This window comes from Salvelinus fontinalis, chromosome 22, assembly GCF_029448725.1.
Source record: "Salvelinus fontinalis isolate EN_2023a chromosome 22, ASM2944872v1, whole genome shotgun sequence".
Taxonomy (NCBI): Eukaryota; Metazoa; Chordata; class Actinopteri; order Salmoniformes; family Salmonidae; genus Salvelinus; species Salvelinus fontinalis.
Window position 1 is genome coordinate 24,473,447 of NC_074686.1, and position 20,834 is coordinate 24,494,280.

Here is a 20,834-nt window from a genome sequence, read left to right on the forward strand (position 1 = left end):
GACACATGCACATGTACAAACAACCACCCGGTTCTCTCTCCCGTTTGCCCCCTCCTGTTTTATCTTAAAACAGAGATTAACAGATGCATTTATTCTGCCTATTAGAAATACGAAGCAGCAAACACATTAAATAAATTCTGGAGCAGTTTGGGAATAGCTTTATTAATTCTGGAACAGTTTGGGAATAGCTTTATTAATTCTGGAACAGTTTGGGAATAGCTTTATTAATTCTGGAACAGTTTGGGAATAGCTTTATTAATTCTGGAACAGTTTGGGAATAGCTTTATTGATTTTGGAGCAGTTTGGGAATAGCTTTATTAATTCTGGAACAGTTTGGGAATAGCTTTATTAATTCTGGAACAGTTTGGGAATAGCTTTATTAATTCTGGAACAGTTTGGGAATAGCTTTATAGCCTGAGCCATTAACTTGACACTTTCAGCCAAAGAGTTCTTAGCATTTTTATCTGAGTCTAAGGGTGAGATAGAAAGTGGTTTATAGGGGGAATGTGGAGAAAGTATGTATTTTCCTTTGGCAGAAACTCACCATTCTGTATATTTTGAGAGTAGTTTTAGAGGCAAAAAGTGGCCCAATTTCTGGGACGCTGTTTTCCAATATGCTCAGCATGCCAGAGAGGAAAATGGTTTCTGCTTGACAGGCAGGTTTCTGCTTGCCTGTCCATCACTCCACATAACACTCAAAGCTGCACCATACCATATCCTCACACACCCTTTTACACACACACTGATATGAGAGGGAGATCTTGAGTACCTGTCAGTGGCCCTGTGAAGCAATCGTTTTTAGGGCTGCTAGTGTGTGTGTGTTCCTGTGAAGCATTAGCTGTTAGGGACGCTAATGTTTTATGTAATGGCATGTCTGACAGATCCTCTGAGCTCCGGCTGAGCTGAGGAGAACACACATATAGAGCCTATCCATCACAGCGACAGGATGAATCAGAGGTCAGAGACCTCACTGCCAGTTAGAGGGACTCCCATCAGAGGTCACTGATTTGAGAAATGCTCCGGCATATACAGAGAGAGTGGAGGGGGGGAGGAAGGTGGGAGAGAGAGAGAGAGAGAGAGAGAGAGAGAGAGAGAGAGAGAGAGAGAGAGAGAGAGAGAGAGAGAGAGAGAGAGAGAGAGAGAGACAGAGACAGAGACAGAGACAGAGACAGAGACAGAGACAGAGACAGAGACAGAGACAGAGACAGAGAGAGAGGAGATTCATTCAGCATGACTTAACCCTCTCAAAGTATAACAGTATTTCATTTCAGATGCATGTAGGGAAACAAATATCCTGTATGTTTCCTTCCAATATCTTGCAGGTTTGTTTGGCAGGTTTTGTCAGATGATGTCAGAGGATGTGACATCATGAATATAGAGCTGATAGTGGTATTGAGTTTCTTTCTCTCTCCAAACTTATTAAATGATTTTGCAAGTTTTCTCTGCGTGATTGGACAATACAATATGACTGGAATTATTTTACACTGCTCATAAAGAACACATTTGTGGTCAATGTGAAAAGCTACACACACAAAGACCAGCAGCAAACAATAACCTAGACACTGCATCTAACTCTGAGAGAAGAGACTTTCATTACAGGTCCTGGGTCAGTGTGATAACAGAGGTTATGAACGCGATTCTCGGTGTCTCAGAGCCTCTCTGTTTATAGAATAGAGAGATGGAGAGAGATAGTGAGAAAGAGATGGAGATAAGGGAGAGAGAGATAGAGAGAGAGAAGGGGAGAGAAAGAGAGTGAGAGAAAGAGTGAGAGAGAGAGTAACAGAGACAGACAGACAGACAGACAGACAGACAGACAGACAGACAGACAGACAGACAGACAGACACACGAGAGAGAGAGAGGGAGAGATGGAGAAAAAGAGTGAGGGAGAGACAAACAGACAGACACAGAGACAGACACAGAGAGAGAGAGAGAGAGGGAGAGAGGGTAAATGAGAAAGAGGGATAAGAAAAGGAACAGAAGACATCTCCTCCATCTCTATTTCATAATAGAGAGGTGGTCTGATGACACACTAAAATATCAGTTTTATCTCAGGTACAGGTGAGTGACAGGTGTCAGAACACCTCACAGATATTCTCTTTTTCCCCTCCTCTCCTCGATGGCTGGATGCCGATAGGGGACGAAGATATAATTGTAATTCTGAAAATCAATAGTACTGAAATCTCCTGGACTGAAAAGGCTCAGTGAAGTAATGTAGTGCTGTCAGTCTCTGTGTGCTGGAGTGATAAGGTGCCTGATTTGTATCATTTCCTAGGGTCAATCAATATGCGTGTGGCTCGTTCTCTCTTTCATGGTCCTGCAGCTTGAGTGCTCACTCTTCAATTCTCCAATTAAAGAAGAAAATAATTACATAAAAATAATGTCCCTGGTATTACTATCAGTAGCGGTCTGTGGGTAAAATCACTGTTGAAGGCAAGCCAGAAAAAAAGCCATATTGCAACCTATGTTGTGATAATTGCGTTGTTTGCTCTATAACCCGTTCGTTCATACACCACCGTGATATACAATAAGGCAGAGACAACAAAAAGACAATAGTCACACGGTGGCAGAATAAACTCAACTACACATGCCTTTGTTTCATCACAAAACCGGAGAGCAACCTCTGTCCGGTGAAGTCCACAAAGCAAATATTGCATGTAACAAACAGTTAAATGACCTAAAACATGGTCAAGCAAGTTAATGTTTGCGACAGTTTACGAAACAAATACTGATTTACAAGCACGGAGTTACCAGAAGACAGCACAAAGACAACATGAGCACTGTTTCTGCTATTCCAGCACCATTTACACTAAAACATTTAAACATCATCAAATCAACAAGGCTATACGCTTAGTTTAATACACAAAAAAACAAACTTAAAGATACTAAAACAATTTAGTCCAATCAACGTTACTAAATGTCATGTGGCTGTCCATGATACTGATTTCTGTCTGAGTGTGTGTGTGTGTGTGTGTGTGTGTGTGTGTGTGTGTGTGTGTGTGTGTGTGTGTGTGTGTGTGTGTGTGTGTGTGTGTGTGTGTGTGTGTGTGTGTGTGTGTGTGTGTGTGTGTGTGTGTGTGTGTGTGTGTGTGTGTGTGTGTGTGTGCGCATGTAGAAGAAACATGTTGTTGATACCCTACTAGATCCTACACCAATGCTATCCTCTTCTTATTCATGTTGGCAAAACATTCCATGACTGTCATACAGTGTTACACGCTTTTAGTTTTTGATGTCCTAGACTAGGCTACCTGGCTAAAATGCTTTCTAGCCTAATTTCCTCACAAGGGCAATAAAGACCCAGCTAAGTTAGCTAGCTAGTTAACTTGAGCATACTATATCAAGGGCTACCCTATATACTGAACTTCAATCGTCTCAGGCCAGTGGTACAATGTATTCATTTATGGTTAGATCAGAATCACCTTTATAATCATTGGCCTGTATGGAGAATTGAGTCAAAAAGTCTAAATCCCTATCTCAGGGGTTCACAAACTAGGGGTTGCGACCTGATATGAAAATGGGGTCACGGGAGAAATTCCAAAATCCACCCAAAATGTAAAGATATATTATCTTTGTGTCTCAAAATCATTGTAATGTAGTTAACCTTAAAAATGGAAATTATTGAAATCTAAAAGATAAAATTCAACCAGAGTGTGTTTAGATCACAGGAAAAGGCAGCACTTAACCTTTGCACTTGAATCAGATTGATTCAAGTGCAACAGTCAAATGAGGCCTTTCGAGCTGTCATGTGACCGAATTCTGCAGACAACACCAGTCTCAATGTCAACAGTGAAGAGGCGACTACGGGATGCTGGCCTTCTAGGCAGAGTTGCAAAGAAAAAGCAGTATCTCTGTCCAGTGTCTGTTCATTTGCCCATCTTAATCTTTTATTGGCCAGTCTGAGATATGGCTTTTTCTTTGCAACTCTGCACTCCTCTTTATATTCTGGTTAAAGACAGTTTGCGCTGTTCTGTGAAGGGAGTAGTACACAGCATTGCACCAGATCTTCAGTTTCTTGGCAATTTCTCACATGGAATAGCCTTCATTTCTCAGAACAAGAACAGACTGACGGGTTTCAGAAGAAAGTTGTTTGTTTCTGCCCATTTTGAGCCTGTAATCAAACGCACAAATACTGTTCCTCCAGATACTCAACTAGTCTAAAGAAGGCCAGTTTTATTGCTTCTTTAATCAGAACAACAGTTTTCAGCTGTGCTAACAAAATTGCAAAAGGCTTTTCTAATGATCAATTAGCCTTTTACAATGGTAAACTTGGATTAGCTAACACAATGTGCCATTGGAACACAGGAGTGATGGTTGCTGATAATCGGCCTCTGTACATCTATATAGATATTCCATAAAAAATCTGCAGTTTCCAGCTACAATAGTCATTTACAACATGAACAATGTCTACACTGTATTTCTGATCAATTTGATATTATTTTAATGGGATTTTTTTTCTTTTTTTTCTTTCAAAAACAAGGACATTTCGAAGTAACCCCTTCGAACGGTAGTGTACATATGAGATGAGTAATGCAAGATATGTAACATTATTAAAGTGGCATTATTAAAGTGACTAGTGATCCATTTATTAAAGTGGCTCCATTAATTAAAGTGGATGCAGCCATTAGCCGTGGTATATTGGCCCTATACCACAAACCCCAGACGTGCCTTATTGCTTTTATAAACAGGGTACAAATGTAATTAGATCAGTAAAAAGTTTTTGTTTTTTTCATACAGCTTTCAGGACTCTAAGTACCCAGTTTATAATGACTGGTAAGTCATTTTACGATAAGCAGTACATACGTGTATGGAGTAAATGTAATTAAATAATCATTATAAAAAATAAAATAAAAACGTTTCATAGAGTCGATCTAATCAATTTGTCCCAACTCAAACTCATTGAATCACCTCTTGACCCAAGAGCATTCTTGGAACAGCTGATAATTGATAAGCTAATCAATAACAGCACTGAGTTATAATACAAGGTTAGCAGACACTTTCTGACTGGGGTACATGTCTTACCAGCAGATAAAAACCCAACCAAATCTTAAAGGAATATTTCAGGTTAAAGTGATAGTTCACAAAATTGTTTATTCATTTCGGCATTTGATGGTAGTGGCTAGGTAAACAAATCCAACACGTGAAATACATTCTGTTCTTGTCATATACACTGTTTACAAGGTCAGAAAACAAGAATAGAATCTTGTAATTTTTGTGAACCAGCACTTTAATAACAGCAGTCATCTTCTTGTTTCAATTTGTTGTAACACGTACAGACTTTATTGCTCATTACTCTAGTCTAAAACATGAAGCTACAACTCCCCCCATCAGATGCGCTTCCAGTCTGCTGCATTAACATGTTGCTTGTTGCCTGGAGTGACAGCGAAAACACAAACAGTCAGAATGTTGAAACCAACACAAGCTGACACACACATATGGTTGTCAACAACAACAAAATGGATGCTCACAAACAGTACAATAATTGAAGCAATAAGACAATCAAATAACATGCTGTCCTCCTCTCTCCTTGTCACGCCCTGATCTGTTTCATCCTTGTGCTTGTCTCCACCCCCTCCAGGTGTTGCCCATCTTCCCCACTTATCCTCTGGGTATTTATACCTGTGTTTTCTGTCTGTCTGTGCCAGTTCGTCTTGTTTGTCAAGCTTACCAGCGTTTGTCCTGTCAGCGCCTGTCTTTTCCCAGCCTCTCTTTTTCTTGTCCTCCTGATTTTTGACCCTTGCCTGTGCTGACCCTGTATCCACCCGCCTGACCACTCTGCCTGTCCCTGAGCCTGCCTGCTGTCCTGTACCTTTGCTCCACCTCTAGATTACTGAACTCTGCCTGTCCCTGAGCCTGCCTGCTGTCCTGTACCTTTGCTCCACCTCTAGATTACTGAACTCTGCCTGTCCCTGAGCCTGCCTGCTGTCCTGTACCTTTGCTCCACCTCTAGATTACTGAACTCTGCCTGTCCCTGAGCCTGCCTGCTGTCCTGTACCTTTGCTCCACCTCTAGATTACTGAACTCTGCCTGTCCCTGAGCCTGCCTGCTGTCCTGTACCTTTGCTCCACCTCTAGATTACTGAACTCTGCCTGTCCCTGAGCCTGCCTGCTGTCCTGTACCTTTGCTCCACCTCTAGATTACTGAACTCTGCCTGTCCCTGAGCCTGCCTGCTGTCCTGTACCTTTGCTCCACCTCTAGATTACTGAACTCTGCCTGTCCCTGAGCCTGCCTGCTGTCCTGTACCTTTGCTCCACCTCTAGATTACTGAACTCTGCCTGTCCCTGAGCCTGCCTGCTGTCCTGTACCTTTGCTCCACCTCTAGATTACTGAACTCTGCCTGTCCCTGAGCCTGCCTGCTGTCCTGTACCTTTGCTCCACCTCTAGATTACTGAACTCTGCCTGTCCCTGAGCCTGCCTGCTGTCCTGTACCTTTGCTCCACCTCTAGATTACTGAACTCTGCCTGTCCCTGAGCCTGCCTGCTGTCCTGTACCTTTGCTCCACCTCTAGATTACTGAACTCTGCCTGTCCCTGAGCCTGCCTGCTGTCCTGTACCTTTGCTCCACCTCTAGATTACTGAACTCTGCCTGTCCCTGAGCCTGCCTGCTGTCCTGTACCTTTGCTCCACCTCTAGATTACTGAACTCTGCCTGTCCCTGAGCCTGCCTGCTGTCCTGTACCTTTGCTCCACCTCTAGATTACTGAACTCTGCCTGTCCCTGAGCCTGCCTGCTGTCCTGTACCTTTGCTCCACCTCTAGATTACTGAACTCTGCCTGTCCCTAAGCCTGCCTACTGTCCTGTACCTTTGCTCCACCTCTAGATTACTGAACTCTGCCTGTCCCTGAGCCTGCCTGCTGTCCTGTACCTTTGCTCCACCTCTAGATTACTGAACTCTGCCTGTCCCTGAGCCTGCCTGCTGTCCTGTACCTTTGCTCCACCTCTAGATTACTGAACTCTGCCTGTCCCTGAGCCTGCCTGCTGTCCTGTACCTTTGCTCCACCTCTAGATTACTGAACTCTGCCTGTCCCTGAGCCTGCCTGCCATCCTGTACCTTTGCTTCTACTCTGGATTATCGACCCCTGCCTGCCTTGACCTGTCGTTTGCCTGCCCCTGTTACAATAAACAGTGTTACTTAACACAGTCTGCACTTGTCACGATTGTCGTCAGGGTGGAAATGACCGGACCAAGGTGCAGCGTGGTCAGCGTACATTTCTCTTTATTATGAAAGTCACCAACAAAAACAAGAAACAACCAAAAACGAATGTGAAGTTGACTAGGGCTATACAGGCCACTAACACAGACAACTACCCACAACTAAGGTGGGAAAACAGGCTGCCTAGCCTAAGTATGATTCCCAATCAGAGACAACGATAGACAGCTGTCCCTGATTGAGAACCATACCCGGCCAAAACATAGAAACAGAAAACATAGAAATAAAGAAACTAGAATGCCCACCCTAGTCACACCCTGGCCTAACCAAAATAGAGAATAAAAGCCTCTAAGGCCAGGGCGTGACAGCACTTGAGTCTTACCTTGACACCTGATACTCCTCCTCTCGTCAATATTCTCATCCTTTCCTTATGCTTTTCATTTGCTCTACCTTAAACCTGCAATTTAATCCTCAATACATTTTCACTTCACCTCTTTCAGGACAAATTTGGTCAAAACATCTTCAACATGCAGTAGTTCTATTCAAGGTGTCATGTAGAAACAGCTAGCATTGAAAATACCCCACCAGATCTAATGGTACATTCAGTCCCTATGAGGGAATTATGACACATTTTGAGTTAATTCCACGATTCTACCTATTCCCGATTCTGATGTGAAAATTGTCCCCATAATATATTCACAAATGTCAGAGAAAGAGGGAGAGACAGAGAAAGAGAGTGAGAAAGTAATCTGAAGGAGAGGAGGCAACCGAAAAGCTTTAACCAAAGGTGCTGTGCTGTTCTGCCGACAGACAGACAGTTGCTAGGACGTGTGTTCATCCCTCATGGATTTGTTCTTACAGCTCTTCTAAACGTAGCCTGAATAAACCAGCCTGAACACTGCTCTCACCATGGACACATTCAGTGTGGTTTAACCAGGCTATGGAAACGTGCCCCTGGAGCTTGAATGGAGCTAGTGCTCCTGCATGGCCAATGACTGTTACTTAAGGGGATGGAAAGATAACGGACGTCTCTGGTAATTCCCATCAACGGGCGCCGGGATACGGCCCTGTGGACAGATCCATCACCATGTCGTGTTGGATGGACGGAAACGTGCACCCCTCCTCCCCTTCCTCTTCCCTCCTCTCCCTTCCACTCCTTCTAGACCCAGCCGAGCAGGATTGCTTCCCCCCTCTTCCCCTCCCTCCTCTTCCCTTCCCCCCTCCTCCCCTTCTCCCCCTATCTGATCCCTGCCACATAGACCCAGCCAAGCGAGAGTGTCTGATCGCTGCTCTGTTAAAGTGGTCAATCAAGCCCATCAGCAGACTCATGCAATCCATCACCACAGCCGTTAGGTACAAATCCCATCACTAGTCAACACCCATTCACTACAGCTATTCACTAAGGCAGGACCAAATCCCAGTCTACTTAATACCTTTTTTTCCTGCCATGCATATGCTGGTGCTGGCATGTTACAACAACCAACCATGCCTAAGGAAGGATACTGGGAAAGAGGACGGAGGCAAGACATTGACATATAAAATAGCCATAAAGACAAAGGCTATTTCCAGTAAACCCATCTTGAAAATTTAATACAGTTAATGATAGCACTGTCAATCAAGATTTTTGAATGCCTCTCCCAACAACACAAATGTCCCTGTCAGCTTTCAAAATACACGAAACTCTTCAGAGCACTAAAGCAACTTCAAACTCATCCTCAGAGTAACTCTGGCCATGTAAAGCTATTTGCCAGTGGGTCATCTCAGTAATTTCCTGCCTTTAGAAACCGTTTCCCAAGCAGCTCTACAGCTTTACAAAGCAGTCCTGGGTTCAAAAACTATTAAACATCTTTCAAACACTTTGACCGTTTGCTCTAGCCTGCCTGGAGTGCCAGATGGAAGGGGGTGTGCCGTTTTGGAATGATTATATTGGTCCATTTAGCATGGCAAGCTCAATCAAGCACAGAGAAGGTATTTTAAATTATTTCAAATTGTATTTGAACCCAGGTAGGTCTGCTACAAAGCTTGTCCTCCTATGAAAGGGCTGCAGATAGACTTCCCACAGTTCCCAGAGAGAGGATAGCAGAGTAGTGTTGCTATAAATGGAGCAGACAGAGAAGAGTCCCCCAAAGGATCAAACCTCAGGTCAGGCCAGGCCTTAGTTACATTTCACAGATACAGTCAGTGCCCTTCAGTGGTCAGCTCCAACTATGACCCCTGACCTCTGAAAGCGATTGAAAAACTGGAACACTGCATGGTGGGGAAAGATGGGGATGATTAATCACATAAAACACATGCGGACACGTACACGGATGCACGCAGACACATACACACACGGACAAATGCAGGCACACACACACACAGTGTCAGATCCCCAATGCCTGCAGTCAGGGGTCAGGGTTGTTTGTGTTCTTTTGATGGTAGGGAAGGTTCGGGGTCTAGTCATCAATTAAATACTTTCCAATTAAAACACCATAAAAGATTGCAAACTGTGGCGTGAATAATTGTCAGCTTCCCAGCTTCTCCCTGTTGAATTTGAATAAACAAAACTGTAATGATCCATGCTGTCAGAAATGTACCAATGTCCACCAAGGACCACTATGAACCATTATCATTGACTTTCTGCCCCAAACCAAGGTCAAGTACGCACACACACACACAAACACACACACACACATTACTGTCTTCCATGCAGGGTTTTATTGGTCCAGGGAGACAGACTGAGTGTTGATAAAGGAGAAAGAAGCGTTGCCCCCAGGACACATCATAAGTGGGCCACCAGGCGTGTCATCATAAGTGGACCACCAAGTGTGTCATCATAAGTGGACCACAAAAGCAGTTCAATAGAGGAGCACATCAGGGTCAGGTCACCTTGAATTGTCAGGAAGCCTAGTGGTTAAGAGCATTGGGCCATTAACCGAAAGGTCACTAGTTCGAATCCCTGAGCCGACTAGGTGAGAAATCTGCCAATGAGCCCTTGAGCAATGCACTTAACTCTAATTGCTCCTGTAAGTTGCTCTGGATAAGAGCACCTGCTAAATGACATAAAATAACGTGTCAATGACAGAGGTGCACCACAGGGTCTTCTGAGACAACACACACAAGTGCGGTGGGGGGCTTAATTCCTGAGACACTTCCAGTCTCTGATTGAATGGTCAAAGGTCAACAGTACAGATCTGAAGCATGTTTAGAGAGCCTGCTCCTCCGGGCCTCAACAGGTTCAATCAATACAGATAGATACCAAGTTAATTAAACTAAAAACGTTTTTTTTCCACATTTAAACCTATATTTCAACCCAAGATTAACGGAATTCTATTCCATTTTAAGTAGAATTCACATTTCATTAAACCTAAATAAACAAATCTACCAAAATTAGATGTTGTATAAAGTGAACTATTTAAATAACCATAAAAGACCTGCTATAAAATACCGCAAAAATGACAATACACCATAATGCTGACACAATTATATGAATTAATCATAGATATATATATATATCGAAATATGAATCACTTCTAGAAAATATTCACAGCAATAACAGATTACACTTAAAGTGTTATTTCAATCAAAGATAATGTGATTGCAGTAGATGGTAAACAGTCATGGAGACAGTTCACATTATTGTAATGCTGGTTGAGAGTTACCGGAGTTCCTCAGTTAAAGTTGACTGTTAATTCACATGAAACAGAGCTGCCTAGGGACCACTTGGCTGTGCTGTGAAGGGGCTGGGGGTTTAATAGAGGATTATAGTGCTGTGTGCTAAGAGACTGAACTCCCGGACATGCCCCTTTACGGCTCTGCTCTCGGCCTACAGTATGTGGACTACTGTATGTGGATTTATGGACAACGGTAGTGCTACAGTTTAGGGAAGAGGGTACCATTTGGGATGCATCCAATTCAACAAAATCGACAACCTCATACTCTTCCATACACAGTGTGCTCGGTATAGGATCTCAGCGTAGCATCCTCTCTCTCCTCTCCCACTGCTCAGAATGCTTGAAATGGCATGATGGTATATACAGATGTAGGATCTTAATTTGAGCAAAGTTTGCTACAGCAGGAAAATAATCTTGCTGCAAAAGGAAACGTGAATTACTATGTGGATTATAATGAATGGACATTACATAGGGGTTGATACTTTTTTCATGAGAGAAAATCAAGTCTGAAATTTCAAAGCGGAAATTACAAACTTCAGATGCCTTTTTAAACCTCAAATACACTTCAAATTTTACATTTCTTGCATTGCAGGAAAGCTGTTTTGCAACAGGGTGATCAAATTAAGGTCCCACATCTGTATTTGCCCCAATAAATGGAAAAGAAAATGGCTGATAAAAATAGAATGCCATTTGTGTTCAATGAAAGGACAGCATCACAATTGGACTGATTTCTGTTCTACACTGATGTAATGTACTATTGTCTAACGAGGCTGAAATGTAAACAGTATTTCCCAATACACTGATCTTTGTGTGGCATTCCCAAAGAGTTTGGTCTGCTTGGTGTTTTCATTTTTGCCATGGCAAAAATATTGCGGTACTGGTAAGCCCCACTAACAATGGTGAGAGGCTGTCCAAACGTAGTGCACTATACAGGGAATAGAGTGCCATTTAGAATGCAAGCTGTCTGTATCTCTCCCACTGCGCCAACAGCTTGACATGACAGGCCCTGTCTCCAGCCTGTTAAAAAATGATGGTGTTGTAGTAATATGCCTGGCCTAAGGTAGTGCACTATTTAGGGAATAAGGTGCAATTCAGGACACACTGTCTGTCTGTCCCTCAGGAACAGAGCCTCCTCATTGACCCCTTAGAGGAAGTGAGACTTGGCTGGGAAACATGTGCGCACACACACACACACACACACACACACACACACACACACACACACACACACACACACACACACACACACACACACACACACACACACACACACACACACACACACACACACACACACACACACACACACACACACACACACACACACACACACACAGACACATCTGCCAGTCTCAGACAGCTATGTGTTACAGCAATAGGAGCCACCCTGCTACCAGTCATGGGGCCAGAGAACATGATGTTCACACTTGCTGTCAGTCAACAGAGTATCAGAAGCAGTCACTCTGCTGGGAGCAAAACCGCCTTAAAAGTATGTCAGATCTGTATTGGAACTGGCTTGATCAGAAGTAAGATGCACAAAAATACATAGCAAACACACCTACACATGAACCCAATAGGGCACCCACAGCAGAGACACACAAACACGGAAACACACATCACACACAACTCCCAACTAAGCAGACAAAATAACACAATCCTTTTGAATCCTATGGATTAGAACAATTAAAATAATAAGGACAATTTTTATTAAATTCTGTATCCATAGTGACCGTATTCATTTGTGAATGCCGCCCTCCCGGAGAGGCGCGCGCTGTATTATACCACTGAACACCTGCATAAACTGTTCTTCAGAGCGAGCGCAGTGTTATCCAGGTCAAGGCGCGCGCCGCTCAGACAAGAGGCTTAGAGAGGAGACAAGAGCTTTTAACACGAAATAAAACCGTCAAAGTTCAACGGTAATCCCTTTAGGTATGGATAAACCCGACTGTCTGGAAAATAATAATCTAGGTTTAGTGGAGCGCAGACAAGGAGACAGCAGATATCCAGATGTAGAATTCAACTCACAGTAACCAATTCGCAACTATAAGACAATACAATCAAAAGAGTATAATCTCTTTATGGTCGACTGAAATAGGTCTACCTTTTTACGAAGCCAAAAGACAAATTGAATTGCTAAATGTAGGATATAAATTACAGAGTCTCATAACCTACAGCCAATATCATCATGTAAAAAAACGAATACATTTTAATATAGATAAAAATTCTATCCTACAATATTCCGTTGTATTGAATTGATTAAAATCAAAGCATTTCCACAAACGTAAAAGCAAGTAGGCCTATACCCGAATCAACAAACATTTTTAGGGCGGGGAATCGGTTGAAGACCGTCAAATTTGTCATTTCGTACTATTAGGCCTATGTGAATTCAGGTTTCATCTTCAAGCCTACATCTTTACTTGTTTGAATGAACACAACAAACTTTTAAAACATATTTTCCATCCCACTGCAATTATGTGTTCAATTAGTACGCATTCTACCCGGCTGTGTTAAGTTGCGTAAAACAGCCATCTTGAATATCAGAACCATGAACCCTGTTCTGAATGAGAAAATCCACTTGACTATGCTTCTTCTCTTGTTTGATTGAAATTCACAGGTGGAATTCTGTGCGAGAGGAGGTCAAATAGAAAGCGAAGAAATTTCAAAAGAGCCCTTTATACTGGGAAATGTAATTTTTGCCTATAAAATCTGTGATTTAACGTTTATAGTAAACAGGTGTTCTATATGTTACATCTGAGATGTTTGTGGTGTTCACATCCTACAAGATAGTCTAGCGGTATCCTTAAAAAAGCCCATAATCAAATGTGACAATTTGTAACAATAACTTTTAGATTACAGTTAGATGAATTGAATTATGATTAATAAATGATGCTAGAAATGTGAATTGTATAGGTCCTGAGCACTCTCAAATTATTATAATGCTGTGGAATTAAATAAAAATTCACTCTTAATCATTTTATAGGATATATTATTGTAAAACACTTTATAGGCCTATCTATATGCCTACATCTTAAGCACAGCCTAATCCGTCATGGAAGTTTTCAGACTAATTTTGGATAATGTGGTAAGACAATACCCCACCAACAACTAACAATAATGACATGTTTTTCTGAATTTAAATTTAAATCGCAATTACATTTTATTCAATCAGGCCGATAGAAAACAACAAGTAAATGAATTAGCTTGATTGGATTCCTTTTCGTTTGATTAACGGTCGTTTTGCGTGAGGATTATGGAGATGAAATAATTCAAACCAAGTGTCAATAGGACAGTTATAAGAGAATCCAGTTGAACTGGTCTATTTCGTGAAATCTAAAATGTGTTGGAGAAAAACGTCCTGTTATAACTTGCATATTTACGCTGCAGGTAAGTTCAAAGGAAATACACTGAAGACCATCCATTTTGTGTATGTTTGCGGGTGTGTGTGTGTCTTGCGAACTGTACATTACAAACCTTTTACTTACATTCTCTTTTAACACCGGACAGTAAAGTCTGACACGGTGCTACCGTAGACCTGATATCAATACCCTCTTACTCTCATCTCGAAGGAATAAACACTTATTTTGAGTTGTGTAGAGAGAGAGTGAGTGAAATGAGAGAATCGCCGCTCAGTCCCAGTAATAATAAAAGGCTGATTCATGTAGGTGCACGGTGTGGTAAACTATCTGAGTTAGTGATAGGGAACAGAAGGTTAGGCTACATACGTTGAAGACACTAGGCTACTATCCTCAAGGTCTCTGCAGAATTCACACGACAGTTGAACGCGCGCGTGTGTGTTTTGTTTTGTTTTAAATGACAATATAGCCAACTTGGAAAGTGACTTTGTTTGAAATATTGTGGCATCCTTTTATATATCAGATAAAGTGTGAGTCTTACTGTTACTTTTTAACAAAACGTTGGTGCTTGAGAAACCTGTGTTTTTCTTTCCACTCAATGGCCTATCATAACTTAAATGTTATCACATTATGCACCCTTTGAGATCAGCAAGATTCAGCAGTTATACGGATCACGCACGAAAAACTCTCCTCCATGTTGTTTCTAATATGACTGCAATGAGTGGGATAATTCTTGTTGTCGCGGACTGAAAGGAAAAACGGTTACTGCCAAAATCAAAAGGAGCAACTGAGAATTTGAAAGGTTGACGTGTAGCCTTCAGACGCACCTGCCGCTGGTTGTGGTTTATGGCGCCACCATGAGACGGTTTGTTGGAACTGCACCACAATCTTTTCCGTTTTCAGCTCGGGAAATTGTGTTAATTTGACACTTTAAATGTGTTATTTCTTTGAGATATTTGTTTTAAAAATTGGTCAGACAAAGATTACATCATTATTAATTCAGTCTTATAACCACATACATTCATTTAGAAAATGCATTGCACTAATTAGTCCCATTAATTGGACACCATAACCCACAGTGATCAAATAGAAACGCATAATTGATATATAGTCTGTTTTAAAACCCACGCGCAGCCATGTCTCAGTCATGATAATGTGGAATTAAAAAGTTGTATTTCCTACCAACACCCTGATACAGGACGACGGAATGTTTTTATGCAATGCTTATGCACAGGACATGACCCTGAAGTGAAGAGTTGGCATCAACAGTTCTGTCAGTGAGGTGCATTTCATAAAAATGCGTTTTTACACATGTAATTGTAGTACAATATGTAATTGAAAAACTACAAAACACCGAGACAACAATGAAACGACAAAGTATTGACAAACACAAACAAAAGCAACACTCACCAAGTAAAACGCTGGCGTCAGGAGTAACACCGCACACCAACACGTCGCCTGCATTCTTCCTGGTCTCAAACTTCCACTAGTTTCCCTTCGCTGGCTCTTTGTCTGTGAAGACCATAAATCCACGCGGTAACCGCTTTTACACAACGGTCAAGACCCTCAACAGCCTAGGCAAAAATGAAATTATACACCCCATGACCACAGAACAAGTTTAGCCTACACTTGGAGACAGATATTGGACGAGAGGGGGAAACAAATAACGATTACATAGGAATTAATCCTGAGAGCAGGGTTGAAGCAATCTCATAGTTAACTGAAAGATGAAAATTCGATTCAAAGCAATCATAAAGGATCAGTCCTTGATTTGATTGTCTTCCAGCCTGCCGTGCGCGTGAGGCTCGATGAGCAGTTCCTTACCGAAAAGGAGAACAGTTGAAAGTAGTCGGATAAATAACGGACGCTTTATAACCGAGCCCCTGGAAAACGCGCGCCTATTACACATCTGGGTTGGGAGAAACTCCGTCGCTCTGTCCACACAGAACACGAAAGAGAGAGAGAGGAGGAAGGGGGGAGGAGAGGAGCGAGGGAAATATTAAAAAACGGGGCTAGATCGGTCCGAGACGAAGGAATCACAAAGTGCAGTCTTTAAACAGCCACTAAAGCTCGACAGAAAAGCTTTTCATTTACTGACGTGCGGTAGAGTGGTTGATAGAGATAAACGAGCCGACATTCACAGAGAGCCACAGTGTGTATTGCAGCATGACTCCAGGACAAACACACTCACTAGGCTATAGCACCAGGTCCCTTCCTCACTGTCTAAGCCTAAGGACAGAGCACTGCAATATAAACAAGCACGGCTGGACAATGACATTGTTTTCTAATAGGCTATAGGCTATGTAAGGAATTGTATCTAACCTAATGCTAATGTTAAAAAAAATGGGCCTATATTTAGTAAGAGTCTAAAACATATAATTAAATTTAGTCTGAGAATGATTAGCCTACATTGACAGAAGTTCTAATTGTTCCCTTATTGAGGATGTTCAAGACCTGGTTAGGGTTAAGCAGAACACTTTGAACTCATTAAAGGTGAAAAAGAGGGCAAAATAAGTAGCCTACTTGAGGGATTCTTAGAACATGGGGTCTTATTACAGTACCAGTCAAAATTTTGGACACACCTACTCATTCAAGGGTTTTTCTTTATTTCTACTTTTTTCTATATTGTAGAATAATAGTGAAGTCATCAACATTATGAAATAACACATATGGAATCATGTATTAACCCAAAAAGTGTTAAACAAATCAACATATATTTTATATTCTTCAATGTAGCCACCCTTTGCCTTGATGCCAGCTTTGCACACTCTTGGCATTCTCTCAACCAGCTTCATGAGGTACTAGTCACCTGGAATGCAAGTCCATATTATGGCAAGAACAGCTCAAATAAGCAAAGAGAAATGACAGTCCATCATTACTTTAAGACATGAAGGTCAGTCAATCCGGAAAAAAATTATGTTGAAAGTTTCTTCAAGTGTTGTTGCAAAAACCGTCAAGTGCTATGATGAAACTGGCTCTCATGAGGACCTCCACAGGAAAGGAAGATCCAAAGTTACCTCTGCTGCAGAGGATAAGTACATTAAAGTTACCAGCCTCAGAAATTGCAGCCCAAATAAATGCTTCACAGAGTTCAAGTAACAGACGCATCTCAACATTAACTGTTCAAAGGAGACTGCATGAATCAGGCCTTCATGGCCAAATTGCTGCAAAGAAACCACTACTAAAGGCCACAGATAAGAAGAGACTTGCTTGGGCAAAGAAACATGAGCAATGGACATTAGACCAGTGGAAATCTGTCCTTTTATCTGATGAGTCCAAATTTGAGATTTTTGGTTCCAACCCTGCGTCTTTGTGAGACGCAGAGTAGGTGAACGAATGATCTCTGCGTGTGTGCTTCCCTACTATGAAGCATGAAGGAGGTGGTGTGATGGTGTGGAGGTGCTTTGCTGGTGACACTGTTGGTGATGTATTTAGAATTCAAGGCCTACTTAACCAGCATGGCTACCACAGCATTCTGCAGCGATACGCCATCCCATCTGGTTTGAGCTTAGTGAACTATCATTTCTTTTTCAATAGGACAATGACCCAACACACCTCTAGCTTGTGAAAGGGCTATTTTACCAAGAAGGAGAGTGATGGTGTGCTGCGTCAGATGACCTGGCCTCCACAATCACCCGACCTCAACCCAAATGAGATGGTTTGGGATGATTTGGACTGCAGAGTGAAGGAAAGGCAGCCAACAAGTGCTCAACATATGGGGGAACTCCTTCAGGACTGTTGGAAAAGTATTCCAGGTGAAGCTGGTTGAGAGAATGCCAAGAGTGTGTAAAGCTGTCATCAAGGCAAAGGGTGGCTACATTGAAGAATCTCAAATTTAAAATATATTTTGATTTGTTTAACAGTTTTTTGGTTACTACATGATTCCATATGTGTTATTTCATAGTTTTTATGTCTTCACTATTATTCTACAATATATGTGTCCAAACTTTTGACTGGTACTGTATGTGGAAGGTTCATCTTGCATACCACAGTTGCAAAGTTAATTCAAGGCTGTCTATGTGTGCATGCATGTGCACATACAGTGCAGTAAAAAAGTATTTGCACAATTTTTAATTTTCTCTACTTTTGCATATTTTTGATACTGTCATGTTCTGACCATAGTTCTTTTGTATTTTCTTTGTGTTAGTATGGTCAGGGCGTGAGTTGGGTGGGTTATCTATGTTTTGTGTTTCTGTGTTGGGTTTGTCGTTTGGCCTGATATGGTTCTCAATCAGAGGCAGGTGTTTGTCATTGTCTCGGATTGGGAACCATATTTAGGTAGCCTGTTTTTGTATTGTGGGTTGTGGGTGATTGTTCCTGTTCGTGTGTTCACTATTTCGGGACTGTAGCGTCTTCGGTTATTTTTGTTCAGTTTATTGTTTTGTTCGTTCTTGAAAGTATTCTTAATAAATATGAATACTCACCACGCTGCATCTTGGTCCGACATTTTTTACTCCTCAGACGAGGAGAACGAAGACTACCGTTACAGATACTTGTCACGTTCCTGACCTATTTCTGTTAGTTTGTTGTATGTGTTAGTTGGTCAGGACGTGAGTTTGGGTGGGCGTTCTATGTTTTCTGTTTCTATGTTGGTTTAAGGGTTGCCTGGTATGGCTCTTAATTAGAGGCAGGTGTTTTGCGTTTTCCTCTAATTGAGAGTCATATTTAGGTAGGTTGTTTCACAGTGTTCGTTGTGGGTGGTTGTCTCCTGTGTCAGTGTTAGTCGCACCATACGGGACTGTTCGGTATGTTTGTACATCGTCATTTTTGTGTAGTCTATTTTTCCCTGTTCGTGCGTTCTTCGTGTTTTATTGTAAGTTCGTATGTCTAGGTTTGTCTACACATTCGTTTTGTTATTTTGTTAGTTAATTCAAGTCTAGTTTGTTTTCTGTCTTAGTTGTTTTGTCGTGTCTTAATTAAATCATGTCATTTCACAACGCTGCGCCTTGGTTCAATCACTACTCCTCCTCTTCGGATGAAGAGGAAGAGGATTACCTTTACAATACTGAATATTTTCAATCTTCAACCAAGTGTTACATACTTATTTCATAATCAAAGACAGCTAATGGCCCTGTGTGAAAAAGTAACTACCCCCTTACAGTCATTAGCTGGTTGTGCCACCTTTAGCTGCAATGACTCCAACGTAACAATTCCTGGAGTTGTTGATCAGTCCTGCCACAACATCTCAATTGGGATTAGGTCTGAACTTTGGCTAGGCTATTTCAAATCTTCAAATGTGTTGCTTTTTAGCTATTTTCATGTAGCTATTTAGCTATTTTGTGTGTTTTAGATCATTGTGTTGTTGCATGACCCAGCTGTGCTTCAGCTCACAGGCAGATGGCCAGACATTCTTTTTAAATCTATATATTTTTTCTTTAACTATGTATTTTTTCTTTCTTTAACTAGGCAAGTCAGTTAAGAACAAATTATTATTTACAATGACAGCCTACACCAGCCAAACCCAGACAATGCTGGATTCTCCTGTAGAATTCTCTGATACAGAGCAGAATTCATGGTTCCTTCTATTAAGGCAAGTCGTCCAGGTCCAGAGGCGGCAAAACATCCCCAAACCATCACACTACCACCACCATGCTGACCCCAAACCATCACACTACCACCACCATGCTTGACCTTTGATATGAGGTTCTTACTGTGGAATGCAATGTTTGGTTTTCACCAGCCATAATGGGACGTAATGGGGCATCCTTTCTTGGGGTTATTTGTAAACTCAGGTTCCCTTTATCTAATATTAGGTGTTGGTTGAAGATCTGATAACATTCAATATCAAAATATGCAAAAAATTTGAAAATCAGAAAGGGGAAAATACTTTTGCTGTTATTGTGCAGTATCAAACTATACATAAACACACTGTCAGAGCACAAGGTTAAAGGAGTATGCAGCACATGCTGTGTGTGTTTGTTGCAGGCAGTATAGACAGATAGCCCTCATCTTCTTCCTTTCAAACGCTGTCCTAGAGGAGGAAGAAAAAACAGGAGAAGAGAGAGGAAAAGAAAAGACAGGGAGGGTAGTTCTGGTTGAATAAATCTGCGGTTGTCTCAGTGCTACAACATTGCAGCAGTCTACTACTGTCACTATAACTCAGCCCTGGCCCTGATGGATTCCTGTTCTGAATGGCTCAGGTAGCATTCACATGAGAGAAACACAGAGAGAGAGAGAGCCTTCTCAACAACAGCACCAGACCCAGGGGGATAAATCACTAGAGGCCTGCCATGATGCTGAATCCCAGGCTGGGGCCTTCTGCTACCCTGATACCCCTCAACGTGGAAGTGCAGGACAGGTACCCACAAACCAGAGCCCCTATCACGCGTCCAAAGTGCTGATTTAGGATCAGTTTTGACCTTTTAGATCACAATGAATAAGACTATACATGTGACAGGGGGGACCTGATCCTAGATCAGCACTGTACTCTAAAATGCTTGATATATACAGCCCCAGGTTTGGGGTTTCAATACCAGCGATTCATCAGGAAGTGAAGTGGAATTCAAAAATGGGAAATTGGCCAATGTTTTCTTGGAGGATAATATGCAGCATATGCTCCCAATGTGATTTATTGAGACGCACAAATAGGCAACGCATAGGACCTTCGCCAGGTCCTTGGCAATGGTCGCTTTGTCATGTTTCAGAGGCTAAAACATTTTTTAAAGAGAATGTTCTCCGGGCTCAA

At 41.8% G+C, this 20,834-nt stretch overlaps 1 protein-coding gene across 2 annotated transcripts in view; it reads right to left on the reverse strand.

Moving 5' to 3' along the window:
- The window catches only part of LOC129820079 (neurexophilin-1-like), a 43,548-nt gene extending 27,206 nt beyond the window's left edge, over positions 1-16,342 (reverse strand). For both annotated transcript variants that reach the window (XM_055876921.1, XM_055876920.1), the window contains exon 1: positions 15,560-16,342. In XM_055876921.1, coding sequence (XP_055732896.1) covers positions 15,560-15,613 — 54 coding nt within the window. In that variant the 5' untranslated portion in view covers positions 15,614-16,342. The remainder of the gene's footprint in view (positions 1-15,559) is intronic.
- Positions 16,343-20,834: the final 4,492 nt, after the last annotated feature.